This window comes from Erythrolamprus reginae, chromosome 1 (assembly GCF_031021105.1).
Source record: "Erythrolamprus reginae isolate rEryReg1 chromosome 1, rEryReg1.hap1, whole genome shotgun sequence".
NCBI lineage: Eukaryota > Metazoa > Chordata > Lepidosauria > Squamata > Dipsadidae > Erythrolamprus > Erythrolamprus reginae.
In genome coordinates, this window is record NC_091950.1 from 373909190 (window position 1) to 373936727 (window position 27538).

The 27538-nt window shown below is 40.0% G+C and overlaps 1 protein-coding gene across 2 annotated transcripts in view; it reads right to left on the reverse strand.

Annotated features, from left to right (window-relative positions):
- Nucleotides 1-27538, reverse strand: part of RRP36 (ribosomal RNA processing 36) — a 57233-nt gene that overhangs the window by 17430 nt on the left and 12265 nt on the right. For both annotated transcript variants that reach the window (XM_070734634.1, XM_070734635.1), the window contains exon 3: nt 6689-6827. In XM_070734634.1, the coding sequence (XP_070590735.1) occupies nt 6689-6827 (139 nt within the window). The remainder of the gene's footprint in view (nt 1-6688; nt 6828-27538) is intronic.

Sequence of the window (27538 nt, forward strand, 5' to 3'; positions counted from 1 at the left end):
AGGGATGGTCTCGTTGGAGGCAGAAGGAAGGTAGGACAATATCCTGAGATCTGTGGAACATGGAACTGACCTTGGGTAAGAAGGTGGGGTCCAGTCGCAAAACTACTTTGTCCTGATGGAATTGACAAAGGTCCTGCCTGATTGAGAGGGCAGCCAGCTCCGACATGCGTCGGGCAGAGGTAATAGCCACCAGGAAAGCTACCTTAAAGGATAGGTACCTGAGGGATGCCGATTTTAGGGGTTCGTATGGAGCCTGCGTGAGGGAATGGAGAACCCGTGGCAAATCCCAGGAAGGATACCTGTGGACCTTGGAAGGTCTGAGGTTGGCTATGCCCTTGAGGAATTCCTGAACTTCAGGGAAGGATCGGAGAGGCTGTCTGCGGGGGCCCCCCAGGACAGATGAAATGGCTGCCAGATGACGCCGGAGGGTGCTGGTGGAAAGCCCTTTATGGAAGCCTTGCATAAGGAAGGAAATAATTCTGTGTATGGGGATGCACAGAGGGGAGAAACCTTCCTGTAGACACCACTGGTGAAACTTGGACCACGTGTGGTCATAAATTCGATTGGTCGAGCCCCTTCTGGCCTTTAAGATGACCTCCACTGAATCGGGGTCATGGCCACGCAGTTCTAAATCTCTCCTGATAACAGCCAGGCGGTGAGGTGGAACCACTCCGGGTCTGGATGGAAAGAGGCCCCCTGCCGCAGCATATCCCCCGAAACGGGGAGTCGCCAAGGGTCCTGGACGGACAGCTGTTGGAGATCCGCGAACCAGGGCCGGCGGGGCCAATGAGGGGCGATTAAGATTACTCGGGCCCTCTCGGTGAGGACCTTGTGAATCACGTCCGGGAGGATTGGAATTGGAGGAAATGCGTAGAGTAGGCCTGGAGGCCATGGACTCCGGAGGGCATTGATTGCTTCCGCTCCCGGGGATGGAAATCTGGCATAGAAGCGAGGGAGTTGGGCGTTCGCATTGGTCGCGAAGAGATCCAGGACTGGTAGGCCGAATCTGAGGGTGATTTGATGGAACAGGTCTTGATGGAGGTTCCACTCTCCTGGGTCTATCGTTGCTCGGGATAGCCAATCCGCCTGGACGTTGAGACTCCCGGAGATGTGATCGGCTAGGAGCGACTGGAGATGTTTTTCCGCCCAAAGGCCCAACTTGAGGGCCTCCCTCATGAGAGCCTTGGATCTCGTGCCCCCCTGTCTGCAGATATGGCTTTTTGTGGCAATGTTGTCGGTGAGAATGAGAACGTGCCGGTTGGGAATGCGAGGAGAGAAATGCTTCAGCGCCAGGGAAAACGGCTCTTAACTCTAGCCAATTGATTGGCCTGGAAGCTTCCTCCGGGGACCACGTGCCCTGGGCTATCATCCCCTGGGCGTGGGCGCCCCATCCCGATAGACTGGCATCTGTGGTGATGACAAATTGATCCGGGCACCTGAACGGGGATCCTTTGTCCATGGCCGGAGACTTCCACCACTTGAAGGATCTGCGAACACTCAGTGGGATGACAATGCGTCGATTTGAGTTGCTGTGCCCCGATCTCTGAAAAGGTAACAGGAGCCACTGGAGTTCCCTAGCATGAGGGCGAGCCCAGGGAATGATGCCTATGCATGACACCATCTTCCCCAAAAGGGAAGATAGAGTGACTATGGATACTGAAGAGTTAGATAAAATCTTAGAAATTAACTCCACTATACTGAGTTTTCTCTCGGGAGAGAGAAACACCTGGGAGGATTCTGAATCAATAATGGATCCCAGGTGAGCAATGGATGTGGAAGGTTGGAGATGACTTTTATCAAAATTGATGGAAAATCCATGGTCCTGAAGGACTGACATGGTAACAGAAAGGTCTGTTTTCACTTTCTCTAGGGAGTTCCCATGAATCAAAATATCATCAAGATAACATAAAATGTGAATGGGAAACGCCCGGATATAGGCCGCCAGGGACCCCAAGAGTTTTGTAAAGACCCGAGGGGCCGAGGAGAGGCCAAAAGGCATCGCCCTATACTGGAAGTGCCTGCCTTGAAAGGAAAAACGTAAAAATTTTCTGTGGCATTTGGCTATAGGAATGTGAAGGTAGGCCTCAGTGAGGTCCAAGGAAGACATGAAATCTCCCGAGTGGATGGCGGCTAAAATAGAGGGCAAGGAGTGCATCTTAAACTTCCTATATTTGATGAATAGGTTTAGTTTCTTTAAATCCAAAATAGCTCTCCAACCTCCGGAGGACTTTGGAACCATAAATAAAATGGAGTAAAAACCTAGGCCCCTCTGATCGGAAGGGACCGGTTGAATGGCTCTGATGGACAATAGATGAGAAATGGCCTCCTCCATACGGTTACAATCAGAGGATGACCTGGGAGAAGGGCAGGAAATAAAACGTCTTGGGGGAGGAGAAACAAATTCTAAAAGAAGACCTGTTTGAACAGTGTCAATGACCCAAGGGTCTTTGGAGGTGAAACGCCAATTAGAGGCGAAATGAGCTAGGCGACCCCCTATGGGAATAGAGGAAAGGTTACCATCTGGGTTTCTTTGAAGCCCTGTTAGATGAAGCTCCCCTTTGGAAGCGAAAACCTCTACCCCTGGAGTTCCTACCTTGGGAACGAAAGCGGGGGGAATACTGACCTGGAGACCTCTGATAGGACGCCGCTTGGTCTTGCTGGCGCCCTGGGCGACGAAAGGACTGCGTTTTGGTAGCCTTTTTAGTGGTTGGACCCAAAACTTTCTTCTTGTCCGTGGTTTCCGTGAGGAGTGGATCCAGAAGATCACCGAAGAGCAGGTCGCGCTTCAAGGGGCCCTGGGATAACTGCCACTTTTGGCGAACTCCCGCTTGCCAAGGGCGAATCCAAAGGAGTCTTCTTGCCGTTGTAGAAGCTGCAATAGACTTAGCAGAAAATCTAGTAGATTGCAAAGTGGCATCAGCCACGTACTGGGCAGCTGCAAAGACCTTGTTGAAGTCTTGTTGACCTCTCAAGTCATCGGGAGGAATATGCTGTTGCAGTTGGCGAAGCCACAGCAGCATGGCTCTGGAAAAAAAGGAAGCCGCTGCAGAACTTTTAATGGCCCAGGAATCAGAGGTGAATCCCCTTTTGAGCATTTGCTCAATGCGCTTGTCCTCTGGGCGGAGGACTTCCTCCGCCTCTCCTGGCACAGCCGCTGCCGAGTGAAGAATCTTGACAGGTTCATCCGGTTTAGGAAAGGATAGAAGTTCCTCATAGGAAGAGGAAAGTTTGTACAACTTTCTGTCCTTGGTGGAGGGATTAAGGCCAGATGCTGGAAATTCCCACTGTTTGAGTAAGGCATCCTTAAACAATTTAGGCATAGGAATTACCTCGTTATCCTCCTGTTCCTCTGTGAAGTAAGGTAAATTCTCCTCCGGGGGATCAGTGGAAGTGGAGGCTTGTTTCTCCTGGGCCGCTAATCCCGTAGAAATTCTAGCTTTGAGGAGAAGAGATTTGAATAATTGAGAGGGGAAAATAGTAACTGGAGGGGGAACCTTTATTTGGGATTCCTCATCATCAGATAATCCCTGGAAAGGGTCCTCATCATCCTCCATCTCCTCGTATTCATCCTGGGAGGAATCTGAATCATCCTGAATAGGAGCTCTGACCGCTGGGGAAGAACCCAAGGGGCGGGAGGGACGAGAAGGAGGAAGAGGTAGAGGAAGCGCATTGATGGTGGAGAGTTTGGCATCAATGGCTTTGGACAGCACAGCAAAAATAGACTGGAACTCAGGAGGTAAATTGGAAATATCAGCAGAAATGGCAGAAGAATCCCTAAAGGCCTGGGAGGATCCTGGCTGGGGGGAATCTTCAATAATATCTGGTTCCTCTGGACCTATGCCCCATAGGTTAGGTTGGGGTCTGTCTAGGTTTGGCTCATCCAGAGATAACACAGGGACCCCAGAAGGAGGCAGGCTAGAGGCCTCTGGGGGGTCTTGACTACTGATTACTTGGGCCTGCACTTTCAAACGTTTTGCTGATTTGTCATGAATTTTTTGTAGGGCTAGGTCCCTTCTCTTCTCGGCCCTGGTGACCTTGGTCGGGGGGCGGGCCCCTGGAGAAGAGGAGGAAGAGGCCTGGGGGATGCTAGTAATCTCATCGCCAGTAGGCCTGGCCTCTCTGGGACCTTTAGTTGTGCCTCTCTTGGGAAAAGAAGCCATAGTCTGACAATTAACAGAAGACAAGGCTGAGCCAATAATTAAATAATAAGGAGAAGAATTTCAAGGACTTCCCAAGAGGAATGGATCCTGCTTCGAGGCCTCGAAGCTGCTGAAGAGTGAGGACAATCTGGGCAAACCCAGAGTTCGTGCCCCCAAATCCAGCGGGGCCAGCCTCCCTAAACTTAATAATTAAGTAAACCAAGGCACTCTGGTTTGAGGCTTAGCCGGTGGAGAATTTAGCCTGGGACCCCCAAGGCCCGCTCCGGGATCCACGCGGTGGACTGAGGCCTACGCGGCTGGCAGGAGGCCAACACGAGAGGCCTAGATTTTAAAAAAAGGGCGCGAAGGCCTTCGCGCCGAAAAGATCGCTCCGTAGAATTTCTTAAGGGAAAAGCGATCGACTAAGTCCAGGAGACTGGAAGGCGTCTCACTCCGCAGGAGGTATTTTTTAAGCCCTTAAATATATTTATACGATAAATAAGCAATAATGAAATCGATAAATACTTGCACCAGGACCTCCGGGCCAAGGGATTAGAAGAATCCACTAGCGGCCGCAGGAATCGTAACCGGCAAAACCGCCGGGGGAAAACGAAACCGCAACTTCTCCTAAGGGACAAAACCGAGCCGCTTTTTTTCTTTTTTTCTTTAAACGGCTGGCGCAATGGTGCAAGTAATAAATAAAGGCAATAATCTTACTATTTTTTGAAGGAAAGATCGAAGGGAAGGTGTTAGAATGTTGAACGAGCTATCACAATACAACCGCAGGATATGCGAACTGAGCGAATTCTGGGGAAGGGGCGGATCCGGCAAGCTTTTTTAATACTAGGCTCAGTTCCATCGGATTGGACGTGAGCAACCCATGTGACTGCTGGACCCGCTCCTTCAGTACGGAGAAATGTTTGGAATAGTCTGATTCCTTCTGGGGGTTTTTGGCTTCATATTTTTGTGTTGGTTAGGAGAATAGTTTTCTTTTAATCCTAAATCTCAATTAGGACATTATCTAGGGCCTGTCTGAATAGTTTGCCACCCTTGAATGGGCCCGATATGAAGACTGATTTTAATTTAGAGTACTTTCCAGTTCATCAGCTACAGCTGTCTTAAACTGTTATGTTAGCTGTAGTGCCTTTGGCTGAGAACTGCATACTGTTTTCGCCAGCATCTGCCATTAAGGCAGAGACATTGCTAGCTTGTTCATACCTTCCATGGGCTCCCTATCTTCTAGAGCCGTGATGGTGAACCTATGGCAGTGATGGCGAACCTATGGCACAGGTGCCACAGGTGCCACATTGAGCCATATCTCCTGGCACGCGAACCATTGCCCTAGCTCAGCTCCTATGTGCATGTGTGTGCCAGCCAGATGATTTTTAGAAACATAGCAACATAGAAGAATGACGGCAGAAAAAGACCTCATGGTCCATCTAGTCTGCCCTTATACTATTTCCTGTATTTTATCTTAGGATGGATATATGTTTATCCCAGGCATGTTTAAATTCAGTTACTGTGGATTTACCAACCACGCCTGCTGGAGGTTTGTTCCAAGGATCTACTACTCTTTCAGTAAAATAATATTTTCTCATGTTGCTTTTGATCTTTCCCCCAACTAACTTCAGATTGTGTCCCCTTGTTCTTGTGTTCACTTTCCTATTAATAAACAGTTCTCTCCTCAACCTTATTTAACCCTTTAACATATTTAAATGTTCGATCATGTCCCCCCTTTCCCTTCGGTCCTCCAGACTATACAGATTGAGTTCATGAAGTCTTTCCTGATACATTTTATGCTTAAGACCTTCCACCATTCTTGTAGCCTGTCTTTGGACCCGTTCAATTTTGTCAATATCTTTTTGTAGGTGAGGTCTCCAGAACTGAACAAAGTCCTGCCTCTGGAGTAAATGAGAAGCTCAGAAAGAGGTGCCCTGCCTCCACTGAAACCCCCCCCCCCCCCGAGATTTCAGTTTGAAAATTGGAAATGGGTGAGACAGAACTGATGAAGTATCAGATCACATCACCTTGGAAAGATTTATGTTGATTGGTACCTGGCATCAGAGCTATGAACAAAGGCCAATGACACGTAGCAAATGTGCAGAGATTTGGGGAAATATTCAAAGAGGCACCAAGCGTTCTATTTCTATTCTTGTCTGCTTTAATGTCTAAATTACTCTTCAGATCAACAACATTTACAAAATGCACCAAAGCATAAGGAACTGTGATAAAATAGCAGCCAACCAGCCACATAAAGAAGACCAGAGCTGTTCATAAATAAGAGGAAAAATTGTTAAGTCAAGTCAGAAAAAGCAGGCTGCCAGATGGATACTTAAGCTTTTAGAACTTCACAGGTTCCACCTAGCTGAGAAAACTAATCACCATCCTTGTACACTCCTTTCTAGGTTGAATGCATTATACATGCATAGTTCCTGAAAGGTAAACTTACAATTCCTAAGCTAAGTGCAATCACGCATGTTCAACACTTAGAGCATTATGCACTTCATAATAATGTACAGACTTTGGAGATACATAGAAGTTGTTTTTACCTGTTTTTGCTCAAACATGGCCTCTTCTTGGTTTTTGTGACATCTGATGGCCTTTTCTTAGATGTCATTTGCTGATAAGCCTTCATCCCAACTTGGTTTCTCATTTGTAACAGCTCCTCAAAAGACAGTGAAGACAATTCTGAAGGAAAAAAGAAAAGAAAACACAAAGATATTCAGACATACATCAAAGTATCTGAAATATTTACACCAGTCTTTGGCAATCTAAGCGCTCTCAGATGTATTGATTTAACATGTGGAATTTTTCAGCAATGGGCTCAAGTAACGAAAGGTGATGGACATATTTAGTTATTTATTTTCTACACTACTGCAATCCAGAGACTCCTGGCAGCTTACATAAAGAATAAAACCAAATCAACACATTTATAAAAGAATAAAACAACCTGCACAATAACCATAAACCATAAAAACAAAAACTGAACATGGCTTGATAAAATCAGGAGAAGCAAATATGTATTGAATGCTGCAATTTCTTAACAGAAAAAAATTGCTTTCTCCATGTTCTTCAAATTCGTAGACAAATAGATAACTTGGGGGAGGGTGTTGTTGATTGATAAAAATACAATACTATCTCCTAACAAGAACTATCATTTGTGGGCAAAGATAACTCATAATGTAGCGAAATGTGTTACTTTTAGAGAAATATATTTTGATATTTAACAGATAGTGTAGATAAAAGCTACCAAAGTGCCATGAAAATTTAAATAAAAGAAGGATTATCAACTGGCAGGAAATGTCCCTAGAATTGGCAATACAGAAGAACATGAGCTGTAGTTTTTATACCGGTATCAGAAGGGCAATGTCAGTTTTCCTACAATTCCCTTCCAGGACAGCTACGGGGAGCACATTCAATCAAGCTAAAGATAAAACACTCCTAAATTTGGGAACTGTGATATGAAATAAATATAAGGCTGATTTAGTCACTAAAACTTGGTTATTTGGCATTATATGAGTTGGTGCAGAAAGAACATTCTTTACTGTGCTTTTATGACATTTTTGATGTTAGGGGGCCATCTTACATCTTGAGGTTCTATCATATCTCAAGATCTAAAATGGTCCCCTAACATCAAAAACGTCATCAAAAAAGCACAACAAAGAATGTTCTTTCTGCATCAACTCAGGAAGCTCAAACTGCCCAATGAGCTGCTGATACAGTTCTACAGAGGAATCACTGTCATCTGCACCTCTATAACTGTCTGGTTTGGTTCTGCAGCCCAACAAGACTGACACTGACTTCAGAGGATAATCAGAACTGCAGAAAAAACAATTGCTGCCAACCTGCCTTCCATTGAGGACCGGTATACTGCATGAGTCAAAAAGAGGGCTGTGAAAATATTTATTGACTCTTCACATCCTGGACATGAGCTGTTTCAACTCCTACCCTCAAAATGTCACTACAGCGCACTGCACATCAAGACAAGTAGACACAAGAATAGTTTGTTCCCGAATGCCATCACTCTGCTGAACAAATAATTCCCTCAACTCTGTCAAACTATTTACTACGTCTGCACTACTATTACTATTATTTTTCCTCATCATTCCTATCACCCATTTCCTCCCACCTATGACTATATGACTGTAACTTGTTGCTTGTATTTTTAAGATTTTTATTAATATTGTTTCCTCATTGTTTATTTGACTCCTATGATAATCATTAAGTATTGTACCTCATGATTCTTGACAAGTGTATCTTTCCTTTTATGTACACTGAGAGCATATGCACCAAAGACAAATTCCTTGTGTGTCCAATCACAGTTGGCCAATAAATAATTCTGTTCTGTTCTGTTCTATTCTATTCTATTCTGATTGAAAGTAGCAATCCTTGATCTTCTATCTCAGAAATCTTCAAACTTGGCAACTTTAAGACTTGTGGATGTCAATTTGAGGTCCACAAGTCTTAAAAGTTGCCAGGTTTGGGGACCTCTGTTCTATGTCTTAGTACTGTATTGATCTAATTTGATTAACTTGAAGGTTAAAGTGGCATCATTGGAGAAACCATAAATTCAGTCTCTTCTGAATCATCGTTTCCCAGGAAGGTGATTATTTTATTTATTCATTAATTAATTTATTAAATTTTCATTTTGCCCAATCTTCCCCACAAGGTACTTTGGGCAGATGTTCATACTGTTATATAGTCATATATGAGCTCTGTGTAGCAATTGTGCTTGGACTTTAATTGCAAATAATTTAATAGCAGCAGGGATAAACTGCTCCTCTAGAAAAACAGTATTTTTTCATTACTGATGCAGATTTCTGTGGACTGTGGGATACATAGTCCACCTGGGCATGTCTGATTGAAAAACTTCCTAGTTATTCTCACATCTATGCACTAGGCATATTAGAGCTATTTTTCCCATTCACGTCAGAGCCAGAGGAACAGGTCTATGCACAGAGCTGCAGTATTTATACAATATAGCACCATAAGAACTTGTAACACCTCAATAAAACAAATTATGTCCCTTGGTTAGAGAGCTCACTCCATAACTATATTTGCTTAACTTCATGCAAAACCTCTTATATCAAAAATATTTTCTTGGCTGCTATGATCTCCCTTTAGTAGCCTCAGATGGAAATAATTGTAGTGACTAGAAATCAGCAGAAAATCGAATCACAGTCTCAAGGCTTATTTTTCTTTAAATAAAAAGTGATTAAAAAAAAATCAAATATGTTATGTTTGTATCTTAGGGGCCAAAGCAAGTATATTCTGTTCACCTTGTCATTTAATAGTTTTTAAAAGGATTTTAAAAATCATTACTTTACATATCTTAAGCCTTCCTTAGGAGTTGTCTTACTGGCAACAGTAATTTATATTATTGTTATGGGATTTATATTGTCTTAAAGATTAAAATACAGTGGTACTTTTACTTACTGTTCTGCCGCCTTCTAATACAAGCCTCCAATGAAAAGGAAATTGGTTCAAAACAGACACACACACACAGTAGAATTCCAGTAAATGTTTTTTATCAACAAAAGAGAAGCAAAACTCCCTTTTAGAATTCAAAGGGATTTCTTGTATAAACAAGGCAGTAATGGATTACAGTCCGATAACAAGGCAAGCAGTAAATCAGCAATAAACCAGTACTGTGAAGTTTGGCACAACTACTGTTTGTTCCAGACGTGGCAAAAACTTACAAGGATTTCTTTTCTCAAACTCTGTGACTCCCAACAACTATGATCAGATAATCCCCATGCTGCTAAGCCTGCACGCTGCCAATATAACAGCTGCTATAATTACGTGTGCCCCACCCAACCATAGGTGGATTCTCTATCGCCTGTAATATTTCTTCAGTTGTTCTTTCCTATGCATAACTCTACGCATGCGTGGGTCTAGCAATTCATCATCCGAATCTACCGAAGATAATGGAGATTGGCTTCCTGGGCTGTCTGCTAAGCCCCCCTCTTCTAAGTCACCCCCACCTTCTTCTTCCGAGGAAACTTCACTACCTGACTCTGTCAGCAATAAAACAGGCCTATGACATGTTGATGTTTCCCCTGCATCCACCTCCACATTCCTTGGGGCAGGAGCTGGGCCAGAGCTAACTACAACATTTACGAACTTAATTCGTTCCATGACCAAGTTCTTAAGTAGAAAAGTTTGTAAGAAGAAGCAATTTTTCCCATAGGAATCAATGTAAAAGCAAATAATGTATGCGATTGGGGAAACCACAGGGAGGGTGGAGGCCCTGTTTCCTCCCAGGAGATTCTTAGAGGCCCCATGGAGGCTTCTCCACGCCTTTTCCGGCCCTGTTTCCTCCCAAGAGATTCCTAGAGAGGCCCCACAGAGGCTTCTCTCTGCCTTTTCTGGTTACAGTTTTGGAGGCTCGGGTTTGTTAAGTGGAAAATGGTTCTTGAGAAGAGGCAAAAAAATCTTGAACATCCGGTTCTTATCTAGAAATGTTCGTAGGTAGAGGTACCACTATAATGAGAAAGCTTTTTCTAAAATTAAGACATTATTTCTATGGTGATGTTTCAGAAGACAAATTTATCTTACTTTTTCTAAACTAAATCCAATGCTTGTGATTTACTATTATGGCATCAATTAGATATGTCGTGTACCTGGCTATTCCTTGGTTATCTCTCCTTTTAGATAAAGGAAAAAAAGTGTTTATTAAGGTGACACACTTTTTCTAATGATAGCATTCAGATATCCAGATACATTACATAGTAGAAGTAAAATTTTAAAGTATTTTCTAGGTTTCCTACTTTGAGCAGAGGGTTGATTTGCTATCTACCTTGCCTCTACTACTGAGTGAAGTTTTAACTCATATTTTTCAATTTTCTGTGAAATGTGAAATGGTAATTCTTAGTCAAGATCATGCAATATTCTGCTGAAATTAACCACTAGAGCTGATTATATACTTGGGAAATAAGAATGAAGATGAATTGCAATGAATCCAAATTGCTTGTTTTACCAAGTGCTATTACATCAACTGGCAGATTTTTGTAGGCTCAAAGTAAGTTTATTTCCCACCTCTTGCCATTCAAGATTATTTTGTGAACTAAAGAAAGCCAATCTGTGATCTTTCTGTGTATAAGAATGCTGCTTCTTCTATGTAAAGAAATACTTATGGCATTCCTCCATGTCTAGATTACAAATTGAATTTGCTTTTTTAAATATTAGTTTCTTTCTTCTTCAGCTGAAAGGGCTCTTGATAGCCATTTCATACTTGCAAATGAGGTATAATTAGTATGTCTTCCCTATGACTTAGTTGAATAGCACTTTTCTTAGAACAGAAAATTAGATAAAGAGGCATATATAAGGTATGTGCTCTATAACTGTGATAGTGAACCTATGGAAGCTATATCTGAGGGCACTAAGAATATGTGCACTGGCCAGCTGATTTTTAGCCTTCCGGAGGGCAAGGGGGAAGGCCGTTTTTGCCCTCCCCAGGCTTCAGGATAGCCTCCAAAGCCTGTGGATGGTGAAAAATGGACCCAAAGGGCATACCAGACATGCAGAAAAGAACTTCCAGTAGACCTTTTGGCTGTTTTTCACCCTCCCCAGGCTCCAGGAAGACCTCCTGAAGGCTGTGGAGGGCTAAAAAACAGCCCAATGGGCCTATCAGAAGTTCAGAAAATTCAGTGAGGCTTGCACGCATGCACGGGGGGTGGGACAGCTTGTGTGTGTGTGTGGTTGTGCATGCACGTGTGTGGAGGAGAGGTAATTGCATTATGGATGTGGGCATGCATGCACCCTCTGAGCACGAGAGCAAAAAAAAGTTCGCCAACACTGCTCTGTAATTATTGAAATCTTTCGGAATGTAAGCCATTTTTCCCCCTTGCATTCACATGTGCTAAAAAGGGCTCAGGGTTGCTCTGAAGTAAATGGGTGTTGAAATGTCACATGTAAGAAACGTGTAGGGCAGAGGTCTCCAAACCTAGCCACTTTAAGAGTTGTGGACTTCAATTCCCAGAATTCTCCAGCCAGCTTTGCTGGCTGAAGAATTCTGGGAGTTGAAGTCCATAACTCTTAAAGTGGCCAAGTTTGGGGACCCTTGGTATAGGGCCTAGACATAAAATCACTCTTCTGACGTACTGAACTTCCGAACCTAGGTTTGAGGAATAGCAGGCCTTGCCAGCAAGGAACTACAAAATAGGAGGAAAACATGTCTATGTTTGGATATGAAATTCTTAGGTATGATGTCCATGATGCATTAAGGATGAAGGGACCCCATACTCCATGCCAAGAAACAATCAAGGAAAAGGGGGAAAAAACAACATGATAAAGTGAGTTAGTCAGTTCCTAAGAACTATGATGAAATATAGTGGAATAACAGAAAAACAACTCCAAACATGGACAGACTATGGACAAATGGAAGGGGTGTAGACAAGGCGTCAAGAAACCTATATAAGATGATCCTTGTAGTTGAGTAATTTACCTTCAGAGGAACACGGGTAGCCTTCCCGTGACCTCTCCAGGTCCCTGTATGATCATGCCGGTCAAATGTGTTCTATGTTTTCTATATCTTTCTTTATTTTCTATAATATTTTGGTAATAAAGACTTTTGCTTTTATTCTCTTAGTCTGGGCAATTTTTCTAATGCCACAGATCAGGCAATGGAAACCAGACGTATTCTCCATATTCACTATACTGCAAACATCTGATTTCACTTGAAGCTTAAGACCAGAATTTTGAAGTTAGTGGTCTAATACTTCAAAAAAAATTATATTTGACTATACTTCTGAATGATTACTTAGTTCATATTTTTCAACCTGCTATAGACTTTTCTATTACAAGTATATTCTAAGGGAATAGTTTTCTTTTTATATATAAATGGAAATAAAATTCTAAACTACTGTAAAGCTTTAAGAATATTAAGAATACAACAAACTAAATTAGAGCAGGAAATGTTTAAAAGAAAAAGAAAGAATGGGAAAAAATAAAAGTGCAATAAGAAATTTTTTAAAAGAGCAAGACATACAGAGAAATATAAAGATGGAAACAGAGGCTTCTGATATACTTCACATCAAGAACAATTATATCTTAACCCTTCTCTCTAAAGCAGAGGTGTCAAACTCATGTCCTTATGACAACGTCATGTGTCATAGAGCAGGACTTTTCCCCCTTTCACTAAACCAGGCGTGGCCAGGGCGTGACGTATCTGGTCCACGGGCCACAAGTTTGACAGTCCTGCTCTAAAGTTATATCTCTTCTTTTCATATTTATCTTGTTTAATTATCAAAACCATAAATCACAAATTCACTTTTTAAATTTTAAGCAAAAAATCCATAGGGGGTTCCCAATCATTAATGAATGTAGATACTGACATTTTTCTAATCAAATAAGTTACTTTATCCATTAACAGTAACATCTGTTAATTTTGCTAATTATTCCTCTACAATGGCTTCTGCCAAGTGTTTCCATATCTGCGCATGTAATATTCTTATTGTGGTAATCATAATATTGAAATATTCTTCCATGACTCCTCAAACTGTATATCTAAAAATGTGATATTTAACATTTTTGCCATACTCTAAACAAGCAAGCAAACAAACAAACGCATACATACATAAACATACACACACACACACACACACACACACACACATACATACATTAAAAAGTTTTGGCTTCAATAGAATAAAGGTAAAGGCTTTTTAAATTGTTTTTAGTATTGGATTATTATTATATGCTGTCTTATTATTGCTGTTAGCCGCCCCGAGTCTCCGGAGAGGGGCGGCATACAAATCCAATAAAAATAAATAAATAAAAATAAAATAAATAAGGTTTTCCCTGCTCAATTGTGCTTGACTCGGCAGTATGCATCTCTGTTTCTTAGCTTGGGAGCCAGTGCTGTCTGAAGACACCTTGGTGGTCATGTAACCAGCATGACTATATAGATTTAGATTAGATTTATTGGATTTATATGCAGAGATACATCTTATTCTTCAAAATCTTCTGTTTCAATATATATATTTAAATCAATTTTTAAAATTGATAGCCGGGCATGGTGGCACAAGCCTGTAATCCAGCTACTCTGGAGACTGAGGCTGGCGGATCGCTTGAGCTCAGGAGTTCTGGGCTGCAGTGGGCTATGCCGATCGGGTGTCCGCACTAAGTTCAGCATCAATATGGTGATCCTAAGGAGGGCTGAACCGGTCCAGGTCACAAAACTAGCTTAAAGGGGCGTTGGTCTTAACTGATACACTGCTTCTCAGATGGGTGGATATAGCATCCAAGCTCATTGAACTATCAGAACTGTTAAGGACATGCCTCTGTCATTATCTCTTTCAGCTTTTGACGAAGGTGAATGACAGACCCACGTACCACAGTCCTCATAGTAAAGTCTCCACTACCATTTTGCTGACCAGACTGCTATCAGGGTGGGGCTGGATTCTATATCCACTCCTCTGAGAAGGAGCCTATCAGGTAAGACCAACACCCCAGCCCCATTGTGATGGATATAGCATCCAGGAATGGGACATACCAAAGCTGTCTATCCTTAGGGGAGGGCTGCAGTCTGGGTCGATCATCACTGGTCCTCATGGACACATTGAAATAGTCATCTGCCAAATGCCGCTTCTGTCGAGGCATAGACATCCAACTTATAATGTTGAATGAATGGAGACGGGGAGGATCAGGTGGCTGTACACTTGCGTATCCCACTTGCGTATCCCACGCTGCCGAGGTGGTTACCCTGCGTGTAGAGTGAGTGGTATCTCTCTGGACAGGCAAAGCTCTTGTAGTTCATAGGCCTTAGTGATGGTAGAACATAACCATTGACTCACGGTCGAAGGAGACACTGTTGCCTAATGTGGCCAGCTGGAACATAATAAATAAAGACTCTGTTCACCTTATGGTGGCAGTTCATTCAATATATATGTGGAGAGCCCTCCTCATGTCCAAGATGTGCCATCATTTTTCTAATGGATGAACTAGTTCTGGGCAAAAGGGTTTGGGAGGCCTGCTCTTGGGGGCTGGGCAGAGGAGAAACACACCTGTTTTTTGGCTGCCAAAACCCTCATTTTTGCTCTCTCCAGCCCCCAGGAACACTCTGCAGGCCTCCCAAACCCTCTGCGCACTCCGTTTTTGTGAAAAATGTTTTTGTTTTTGGCAAAAATGGGAGGCATGAGGCCCAAAATGACTATATTCCATGTATAAGACACACCATCATTTCCACCCTCTTTTGGGGGCGGGGGATTGTGTCTTATACTCTGAAAAGTATGGTACCTCTAGAAATAGAGTAACATACATTTATCCAATTGACAAGTAGTAATTCCATATTTATTCATTTTTTATTTTTTTTAAAAATTCCACTGAACCATATCAAAGGCCTTGTCTGTAATCAAAGAGACCATCACCTCTTTTAAGTTTTCTGAATATGCATCTAGAATACCAATTAGTAATCTAGTATTATAAAAAAACTCCAAGCATCCGATAAGCCAAATTGTGCAGGATGGATAATTGAATGTAGTATCAGTAGTCTACATGGCAGACTTATTTTCAATGTTTGCATCAATACTTAACAGACTGACTGGATACTAGCTTATACAATCATCAAGTTCTTTCCCAACTTTCAAAATTAATTATACAAGCCTTGTTGAAGGACACTGGAAAGACTTTATTAAAAAGCATAATTATAGACCTCCAGTTTGATTGAACAAAGAGTTCAATGTATATTTTATGCCTCTCAGTTGGATAACCATCTCTATTAAAAAGAACCATCCTATTTTCAGAGATTTAATAACACTTTTTTTTCTTGCAGAGATAAAGATGTAATTAAGTATATGTAATCTAAGGAAGAACTATATTATATAAGCATATACTTTCCTTAGTTGCACTTGACTATTATATCACTAGGGACAAAAATAAAAAAGCACCCATTGCTTTTATTAACTAACAATAATTAAATATTGTAATTGTATATTCTTAATAATGGACATGATCTACACTGTTGCTAGTGTTTCAAATGAATGGTTGATAATTTATTAAGTTTTCATCTTGCTCCCAATATCATCTCTTTATTCAATTCAATTAATAGCTTGTTTCAACTGCACAGAGTTGAAGTTTGTATTCAAGCAGTCATAAATGCTTTTTAGGGATGAGGGTGGCACATCTGTCCAGTCCAAACTCTACCAAAATATCTTGGCTGTATATACCGACAAGCTTGAGCATCTATTCTGTTTCAGATAATGTTTTTCCATACAGATTCAATCAGATATCTAGACTGGATTTGGCATGTTTGTCCATTTATTGAGTCCTTCCCAAGGACCTGTGATAGGGAGATATTGTTTGATGACGGTAAAAGGTATTTTGTTGCAGGTTGTAAGCTGTTCGAAGTATAGCTGCCTTCTTCAATTGATTGATGGTGATTTTGCAATGCTGATAGTGTTCAAGTGGTGTTCCAGTTGTTTTGGGATGGCACCCAAGGCACCTATTACTATTAGTGCTATCTTTGCTTTCTTTTCCACAGTCATTCTTTTTTTTCGCGGGTCTTTGTATTTTGTGATTTATTCCAACCTTGACAGTGTCCTTCCAAGCTTGGCTTTACTTCATCTAGTCTTAAATTATATGGTGTTTGTGTGGTCCAAAGTATTCTCAACAATTCTTCCTCTCTGAGGGAGATGGACAATTTAGAAATAGGATAGACAGAGAGACGCCACAATGGAAAACTGACAAGTTGGGGTTCGAGATATGAGCATCGCGTGATGGAGTGAATTCCCATTCCTTGTCCCAGCTCCTGCCTACCTAGCAGTTCAAAATCATGCAAATGCAAGTAAATAAACGGTGCCAATTGGTAGGATGATAACAGCATTCCATGTGTCTCAGTGTATAATCATGCCACATGACCATAAAGTATATTTGGAAATGCTGGCTCCCTTGCCTAAGAAATGGAAATGAGCCTCTAGAGTCGGAAAGAATTAAACAGGGGAAACCTCTCTCTCTCTCTCTCTCTCTCTCTCTGTGTGTACATTACACATACACACACACGTCCAGTCTTGAAGAATATCAGAACAGTCCCTAAATTAACTGGGCTGCTATACAATGCCCTGAATTAATAAGACATTCTCACAAGGGATGGGAGGATGCCTAAAAAAGAATTGAAATCCAGTAATCTGAACAGAATGTGGAATCACTTACCAATCACCCACAGGTATATTATGCACACAAATATATTTGACTTTGTTTCAGCTGGATTGATGGAAAGCCCAGGCTTTACGGAAAAAAATTAATTTTGGAAGAGCAAAAGGAGATTTGATTAATTGGATTGAAGCTAAAAGTGTATATTTTCCCCTTTGCTTGCTCCATCTATGTAGTTCCCTTAGTTTCTTTGTGAAATATGCTACATTAGTGCATACACCAATAGCACTAAGACATATACCACTTCACAGTGCTTTGCAGTCTTCTCTAAGCTGTTTACAGAGTCAACATATTGCTCCCAACAATCTGGGTCCTCACTTTTCCGCCCTCGGAAGGCTGAGTCAACCTTGAGCCACTGAGAATCAAACTCCTGGAATGAGCAGTGAGTTAGCCCTGCAGTACTGCCTCCCAACCACTGCGCCACCATGGCCCTTAAAGGCAACAATAATACCAACTCCATCCTGATAATTTCTCAAAGTCGCCCCAGAAAATGAAGAACAAAACATATCTTTTTGTTGCAAAGTTTCTGTAAATACAAGTCAAATTATATATTTTATTTCAATCTCAGCAAGGAATTTGCCATATTGGCTCAAACCTATAACCAAATCAACCAGGAAGAATTGAAGAGAAGAGGAAGGATACATGTTACATTTCTTCCTGACAGAAGTTCCTTCTGTTTATCTTATTTTTAAATTTTAAAAAGTGTCAAAAGTGTGTCACTTACAACCTAAAATAATTCAATTTATTTTTATGCAGCTATTTTTATGCAGGAACTGAGCAAATGACCTGAATAGAAAACAGTATACCATATGAGAAATAATGTTGGCATATTCGGAATTATAAATGAAGGAAGAAAAATCTGAAACTCTGTAAAGTTAATAGATGCTGAATTATCTGTAACAATTCAAGGAAAACATTAAGAGTGATAGTAGTCCAGTTATACGTTATTTTAATTTTCATAAAGGAAAGGAAAATAAAATTCTATGCCTTCAAATAAATAAATGGTATGTTTCTCAAGCTGATATCCCTTTCAATTTTCTCTGTTTAAAACTAATAAAAAGAAAAAAGACAAATGATGACCAATGCACGAGAATTGTTTAGGCTAGAGGAAATGAAAGTTTCACAAAATAAATGGAAGAAAGAGAAGATGTTGAGTGCTCCTATTTATTATTACAGCAGAATGCAAGTTTCAGAAAAATTAGTTATGAATCATTAAAAAATCCCTTACAAAAGCCATTATCAGACTCATGAATAAATTGCGCACATTATTTGCAATACTGGTAAGTATCACATCACTGTGTTCTTTTTATCTGTACAAGGTGCTCTCCTTCCTGCTCCTTCCTTTGGCAGCCCTCCAAAAATCTTCCTCCCGGGTATGGCGGGCTATAACAAATAGCGTAGACCAGTGATAGTGAAATTTTTTTCCCTCGGGTGCAAAAGGTGTGTGCACACATGCCCACGCTCATAAGTCAGTGGCCTCCCTGTGCCTCGCCCCTGCGCATGCGAACCCCCCCATGCTGCCCTGCCCCTCTGCATCCATGCACGACCACTCCATGACCCCCCTCCCCTGTTCCCCAACTTCTGGTGGACCCGGTAGGTCTGTTTTCGCCCTCCCCAGGTTCTTCCAAGGAGCCAGGAGAGGGCGAAAATGGCCTCCCTCCCCCCAAGGCCTTCTTGAAGCTGAGGCTGAGCTAGGGCTATGGCTCGCGTGACAGCAGATATGGCTCCACATGCCATCCCTGGCACGTGTGCCGTAGGTTCCCCAATCACGTGTGTAGACCATGACATGAGAGTAAAAGGAAAGGAATTTTTCAAATTCAGGTTGAATGCGAGCAGTTTTTCTCACTTCATCGCATCCCCCACTCCAAAATAAACACACCCTATTTGGAAACCTACACTGACCTTAGCAGAAACTTTCTGAAGATCTTAGGAATGACTAACATATTTATTTATTTATTTATTTAATTATTCGATTTTTATGCCGCCCTTCTCCTTAAGACTCAGGGCAGCTTACAACATGTTAGCAATAGCACTTTTTAACAGAGCCAGCATATTGCCTCCACAATCCGGGTCGGAAGGATGGAAGGCTGAGTCAATCTTGAGCCGGTGATGAGACGTGAACCGTTGACCTACAGATCTAGCAGTCAGCTTTAGTGGCCTGCAGTACAGCACTCTACCTGTTGCGCCACTCCGGCTCTTATATAGATTTTTACTCTCAATTCACTGGGGGTAAAGCAAAATTCTTAAGTAATGATGCTTGAAATATTCAGATCTCAAGCTGTTTGTGCCAAACAAATCCCAAGAAGTTTTCAAACATGCCTATTGTTTAAATCAATCTAACTGTGGAAGAAGTATTTCCATGGTGTGCAGAATATATATACCTTGCACAACTGGTTCTAAACAAATACACAAATCTCACCATCAATATTTATATTAAGCTTTTGATATATACAACACTATAGGAAACCTCTCTAAATAGCCTGGGATCTTGCTCTGCTTCCTATTGAAAAAGGCCAGCAGTTATACCGTAATGGAACTTTATTTCTTATTGCAAGTATGTGCATCACAAAAGTTAGCATAAGCATTCTCTAACACAGAAATCATACATGAAATAGCCCTTAGGTGCAAAAGAAAGGACAATACTCAGATGGATTCTTCCTCTGTCTTGCTGTAACAGTTTCTAATGCATAGCAATTTTATGCAAGCTATTAGGTTGCAGTCAGCTGTGACACACTTTCTATTTTAATGTGTTTTATAAAAGAATGTAAACTACCTCATATTCTTCCTTGCTTCCATTCATTTTCCTTTCATTTTCTCTCTACCAGAGGATTTCGTGCAAACTATTTGATGTACATTTTCACCTTCTTTTCATTTCCTTTTAATCTAAAGTCTCCCTTCCCTCTCACATTTTGCTTTTTACAAATTTCCATGCTTGTACCATCTCCTTTCTTCTTTTACACCAAGTCACTCACCCTCAAAATTACTTCTTTCTTTGCTAATTAGTAATTTGGGCTCATTGTCGCTCACTTGTTTCCCTGATATCTGCTTCAGTAGCAGGCTGGTTTTTTTCCTTCATGTACCATCAAGTCTACATTAAATGCCAAGTGTTTCATAATTGACCTATATACTTAGGAAAATGAGAATAACGTTAGGTGTTATTCCACTCATTTAAACAATGTTATCTTCCCCATCTAATCACTTACTGAAAGGACTGTACAAAATCACTTGGAGAGGGTACTGTTCCTCCAATTCACTACTACCCAAAGTACAATGGTATCTCTACTTAAGGAGGCCTCTACTTAAGAACTTTTCTAGATAAGAACCGGGTGTTCAAGATTTTTTTGCCTCTTCTTAAGAACCATTTTCGACTTAAGAACCCAAGCCTGGAAAAATTTCCCAGGAAATTTGAGAGCGGCATGAAGGCCTGGCCAGTTTCCTGCCATTCCCCCTGGGTTTCTCTCTCTGGCGCAGTGTATGGAAGGCAGCCTCGTGCTGAGTGAATGGGAGGCAAATGGTCCTTCTCGACGCCTCAGACTCCCTTATTTTTTTAAGCCTTAAAGTTTTGGATTTTTTTGATTCTCCTCACCTCACCTTCTTCCTTCGGCAGCAACTGTCCTCCTCTTCTTCCTCCTCCTCCCACCCAAATTCCGAGCTTTTATTTCTTTCCTAATTGGTTTGTTTGTTTATTTATTTATTTATTTATTTATTGGATTTGTATGCCGCCCCTCTCCGTAGACTCGGGGCGGCTAACAACAGTAATAAAAAAACATCATATAAATCCAATATTAAAACAACTAAAAAACCCTCATTGTAAAACCAAACATCCCTACAAACAAATATACCATGCATAAATTGTAAAGGCCTAGGGGGAAAGAGTATCTCAATTCCCCCATGCCTGACGGCAGAGGTGGGTTTTAAGGAGCTTACGAAAGGCAATGGTTTGCACGCATTATTTGCTTTTACATTGATTCCTATGGGAAAAATTGTTTCTACTTACAAACTTTTCTACTTAAGAACCTGGGCACGGAATGAATTAAGTTCGTAAGTAGAGGTACCACTGTACTATGTTTTCTAGAAGGTCCAATGCAGCTAGCTCAAGCACCTCCTTATATCTGGATAGTTGGCAAGTAAAAGTATCAATTTCAGCAGCATACAGGGTGCTTAAGCATGGACAGGAGTGCCCAGCCAGCAAATGGAGGCCCTTAAGAAAACTGCATTGAGGAACATAATGCTACAATGCTTTGCACAGTTGCATTCAGATAGTGTTTTATGAAGCACTCCTCCTTATGGTTTGCACTGCTTCAGGATATACAAATCAAAGATTTCAATGGGCATTCTACTTACTGATAAAAGAAGGGGGGGGAGAGATAAATAACTTCAAATAAAGAAATTCCAATTTATTTACGTTGCTTTAAATTCTGGTTTTCATTCAATCAAGTCTGTTTAATGTGCAATATAGATTAACCAAGGGAGTTCTCCCTTGGGTATCAAAATCAAATTATTCCAAAACATTAATAGGAAATTCAGTTTTCTACAAATGATAAATCCAGGCAATTTTGACAGCTCTAAGAGCCACAATGAGGGTCATGATCATCAACTGCGTCTGAACCTGCCCCGAAGGAAACTAAGAAGTGCCATACAAAACTGAATACCAGAAATAAATACAAAATACAGTTGATATTATGTACAATTTATTAGGAATATTCTGTTTTATTTGCTTGGATATCAGAATGAACATGCCCCATAATGCTACAATAATAATTACATTGCCTGAAAATTTATTTATTAGATTTGTATGCCGCCCCTCTTCGGAGACTCGGAGCGGCATACAAAAATATTATTTAATTGCTTAAATTACACAATAAGCTGGGTAACTTTGGGCCAGTCACTCTCTCAAAGTCCAGTCTACCTTATAGAATTATTGCTTCAGGAAAAACAGGAGGACCATGTTTTCCACCATGAATTACTATATTTATAAAGTACCATATTTATAAAGTATTTTTCAGAGTATAAGACACACCCTTTTCCTCCCTAAAAGAGGCTGATAATTTAGGTGCGTCTTATACTCTGAATGAATGTGTCTCCCCCCTCTCCCGCCCCCAAGCCCTAACTAGCTGCTAACGTTCTTCTCAGCTCTTACCTTACAAGTTCTTTCATTGTTACTCTCAGTGAGGAATGTTTTCCAAGTCCTAAGTATTTGCAAGTTTTTTCATTGCTCTAACTTGCTCCAAACAAGTTTCTTTCTAGCCCTAACACTTATGATGTTCCCAGCTCTTACCAGCTTGCAAGCTCTTTTATTGTTACTCCCTGTGAAAAATGTTTTCCAAACCCTGTCTTTGTAGGGGTTTTTTTTAATTCTCTACTTGCTCCAAATGTTTCTTTCCCACCTTAACCAGGTGCTAATGATCTTCCTAGCTCTTACCGGCTTGCAAGCTCCTTCATTGTTACTCTCTGCAAAGAATGTTTTCTAAGCTCTAAGTGTTTTCAGGGGGTTTTCCATTACTCTACTTGCTCCGAATGTTTCTTTCCAGGTGCTAATGATGTTCCCACTTCTTACTGGCTTGCAAGCTCTTTCATTGTTATTCTCTCTGAATAAAGTTTTTTAAAAGCCCTAACCAGGGAATAAAATAATGTGCTGAAACTGACCAGACTAAGGATGCTAGCCAGATGAATACCTGGTAAGCAGATTCTTTTCCCTATTTTCCTCCCCAAAAACTAAGGTGAGTCTTATACTCCAGTGCATCTTATACTCTGAAAAATACAGTAATAAAGAGCGAATAAAAACCTAATTTTTTAAAAAAGGTTCTTGATGTTCTTTGCTAAATAGCAGAAAGAAATACTAATTTTTGTGCCAAGTTCAGGAAGTCAATTTGTTTAATGGAAATATTTACTTATCAAAATCTATGTTCCTCTTCCAGCACAAATAAATGCAAATGAAGGAGGTCGTTAAAAATTGATTATTCAAAACAGGACTTCTCAGATTGTTAGCTGAAATATTTTTAATTTAAACCTATCCATATCAATTCTTGCCTCTTAAATTGGAGAAAATTCTCATCAAAAGACACTATACTGTATGTTCTTTGTGACGCTTAGAAAATAGCAGAGTGATTTTCATTTAATTCAAATTTAGAAGGATTTTTCTAATGCAGAACAGAGTATGTTCATACTCTGTTCATACACCTTCAGATTCAGTTTGAACTATAAATCAGAAGGAATCTGAACACACAGTAGCTTATGACTTTTAATAAAATGTCAGTTTGGACAGTGTTACTAGACAATTCCTGATTTTGGTTACCATATAATAAAACGGCTTCCACTTTATAGCATTCCAAAGGTGGTCTCAGTTAGCAATTTTATCCATTCTTCACTGCTATAAACATGTTTTGACAAATCATTGTACTGATTCAAGTTTTTATTTACTTTATAAGACTATATCCCACACCTTTTTTCTTTCTCAGCATTAACATTTGTCTTATACAGGCAACTATATACAATTCATGAGGAGGGAGTGGCCAAATGCTGTGGTGAAACGAAGTTACCCACGCTCTGCTGGGGAACTTCGATGTCCTTGCTGCCAGGAAGTCCGGACCAACAGGAACCAGACCAGAACCACCTTGAAGGAGCGGGTTTTTTGAAAGGGAACAAAAGACTAAAAGGAAATACAGAAAGTGGCTATCTAGCCAACAAAGGATCACAGAGATATTAAAGAAATAAAATGGAGCTAAAACTGATGCTCAACTTTTGAGACCTTTTTGTTAAAATCAATATTTGGTGGTTTAAGAGACTGGCAAAGAAGTTTGAGAACACTTTGGTAACAAGATTGATTTAAAATACAAATGAATATTATGGAACAGGAAAGCAGCCTTGGAAAGTGGTGAGTGCCATCTATTGGCCGGAGGATCTATCACAAGGGTGGGATTTTTCCTTTCATAAACTGCCTGATAGCTGCTAACATTGAACAGGGATAGGTACTTGGACAGTGAGTAATCTGTTGTTGCAATAAAAGATAGTTTGGACAAATTTGGAATTCAGAATGAATTTGGAAAGAACTTTACAATAAATAGCATCCTTTCTGAAAGAAGAAAATTTAAAAAGGCTGTGGAAATAGATAATTGTTAGCAGCTGGATTGATTGTAATTATGAATTTTGACACTGACAATATGGAGACAAGCCAATATGAAGATTTGGTGGCATTTCTGAAAGACTTTCATGAAATAAAAGATGCCCTGTGGGATTTTAAAAGGTGCACTGTGGGATTTGTAGTTGGAAAAGAAAAGGAAGACAAATTAGAAGATAATGACAATAATAATGATGATGAATTTGACAATAATAATGGCTACAATGAACACAAAGTACAAGAAGACAAGGAAGAAGAGAAATTATAAAAAAGAAACCAGATTGATGACAGTGAGAAAATAAAAAAAATACTTTAAGTGTACAAATTGATGATTATGTTAAAATTTATGATGATTTCACTGGTTTTTGTAGTGATCAAAAGGGAATAAGAAGAAAATATTGGTAATGGATGAAATTTTTTAAAAAGGGGGTAACACAAAGAAGAGACTAAGAAGAACTGAAGGTAGAACCAGACAATTACTATATTTAAAGAGGAGGGGAAAAGTTTGAAGGATAGAAGTTGGGGATACAAATGTAAAAGGAAAAAAGAAAAGAAAAGGTGGATGGGAATTAAAAGAAAATGGATGGCTGAAACTAGAGATAAAATAGATTTTCTTTTTTCTTTTCTTTTTCTTATATTTTAGTATCATGATATATTACACTGTTATAACCATTATTAATAGTGAACAAGATTTAATTAAAAGATAAATGATTGGATGTAGAGGGCAAAGGGTTAGATAAATAATATGATTATGGAATAAAAAAAGATTCTTTACTCAGTGTCACACTTCATATTACATTGATGCAAGATTGGCTGTATTAAAGGAATTCATAATATAACAACTGGAAGAAAGTATAAACTGTATAGTTACTGGGCCTACACAAAAGATATTCCTAATAACCATAATGTAAGAATCATAATGATTACTGATATTACTGGTGTAAAATAAGATGTAAGAGATTAGTATTATTATTAATATGAGACGACGGGATAAGTTGAAAGTTACATTTCTTTTATTGGGCGCTTAGAAATGGTTGAAAAAGAAAATAAAAGATAAGATATTAAAGAAGGAGAAGAAGCAATAAGGCCTAAAATTAAGAAGCACAAGAAACAATAATTAGCTTATAAAACTTGGCGATAGCAATTAATTTGGAATAAAAATTGAACTGATTGGTGGTAGACCCAGGCGACAAAATTAGACGGAAGGAGGCAGCACAAGTTAAATAACATATACCGAAAGTAAAGATATAATAGAATGGATAAGAGATTAAGAAATAAGAAGGATGATTTATAAAGAGTAAGATTTAGAGAAGTCTTTCAATCTGTCGTGTAATCATAACAGAACTATCCACTTAGGGAAAGATCTTGAGGGCGGATGGGGGTAGGAAAGGAGAGAGAGTAGAGGAGAAATAGGAGAAGGAAGAAGGAAGGAGGAGGGAATAGTAGTAAAAGGAGAGAGACGGTGTAAGAAAGTAGGTAGTAGAGGCAGAATAGCTGCCTGAGATAGAAAGAGGGAAGTGGAGAGATGAAAGATTGATACAGACTGAATAAAAGAAAGCAAAATTGGAGTCTGATCTAACTTATTGCACTTAAAAAATGATATATGCTTATTAAGTTGTATTGAAGATATACAATGTCGTACATATGTTTTTAATGTGGACAAAAATTTTAAAAATTACCCAAAAAAAGTATATAGAATTCACACAGTCAATCTTCATCTAAATGAACAAATTACTATCTGTAACAAATAGTTCTCAATTTAGGACTGTTCGCTTAATGACAATTCTAAGTTATAATCTTGGAAGAAATGATTTACAACTTGTACTTGCAACCGTTGCACTATTTGCAGTTATGATCACAATTTCGGTGCTTGGCAACCAGCCTGCATTTATGACCAGTTGCAGCATCCTGCAGTTACATAATTGCTATTTATGACCCTTTTTGCCAATGTCCATCAAAAATCACCCTTTGGAGAAAACTGGATTTGCTTAACAACTGTGATGATTTGCTTAACAATTACTGTAAAACTGTTGTAAAATCAGGTCCAACTCACTGTGGCCATCAGTTGAGGATCAGCTGTATATAAATTATAATCATGCCATTACAGTGCTGAAGGATGGTAAACAGGAGACTGGATACAAAGTTGAATTATATCCATTTTCATGAACCAGTAAAACCAGGTATTATGTGAAGAAAACAATGTGAAGGAACAAATTGGCTTCCAGTGAGAAATCGTGGCACACTAGATATCCCTGAAGGAGCAAGGATGGCACTCTAACTAAATTGGTGGCTAGAAAGCAAATTGTGGTTGGCAAAATCTCTCAGGAAAATGGTGAGATTGTGAGATTACCCACTGGAACTCTTGACAGTTACCTTGGGGAACAGACTGAAGGAAAAGAGGTTTTTGCAGTTGGCTTATTAGATGCATAACTGGGAGTTGAGGAATTTCAATCAAGCTCACAGCTATAATGCAGCCTGTAAGCCTTATTTCTTGAACTATTTTGGATGTCACTAATTTACAGCTACAGAGAGATTTTTCTGAGCAGCAGGATAAGCAAATTCCATTTGGTGAAATATTATTTTTTTCCTGGATTGCAAAGGAATAAAGAAAAAAGTTTTTAAAAGACATAAATGTTCTTGTTTAAAAGTTTAACAAAGAGTCGATGTAAGGAAGTTTTAAAACGGATAAAAGGGACACTTGTTTGAAAACTAGTATGGATTTTGTGTGCATGTGTGTAAGGGCTTTTGAACAAACTGGAATTCAATTAGACAAACCAACCAGTTTTTGTTTAACATTTGCTATCAGAGAGTCCAGGCAACTGGTGAATTTTACAAAGCAAAGGATGAAGGTAATATGAGCCAGATGTAATGCTGACTATAACTATAAAGATGTTGATTGGGATGCTGGGAGTAGGACAGAGTGCCACATGAGACAAAAGTAGGAAAAGAGGGGCGAACTGGCATATTCTTTTTCTCTTGAGACGCCCTCTTTTAAGATGCAAAGGAAAGAGGATGTTTGGGTTCATCTTATTTGAAAATATATTTTGTACCTTGTTGTTTGGTTTGGATGAAACAGTGAGTCTTGCTGACAAACAGAAGGCTTAGACGGACATGAGAGTTGGGTGTGAAAGAT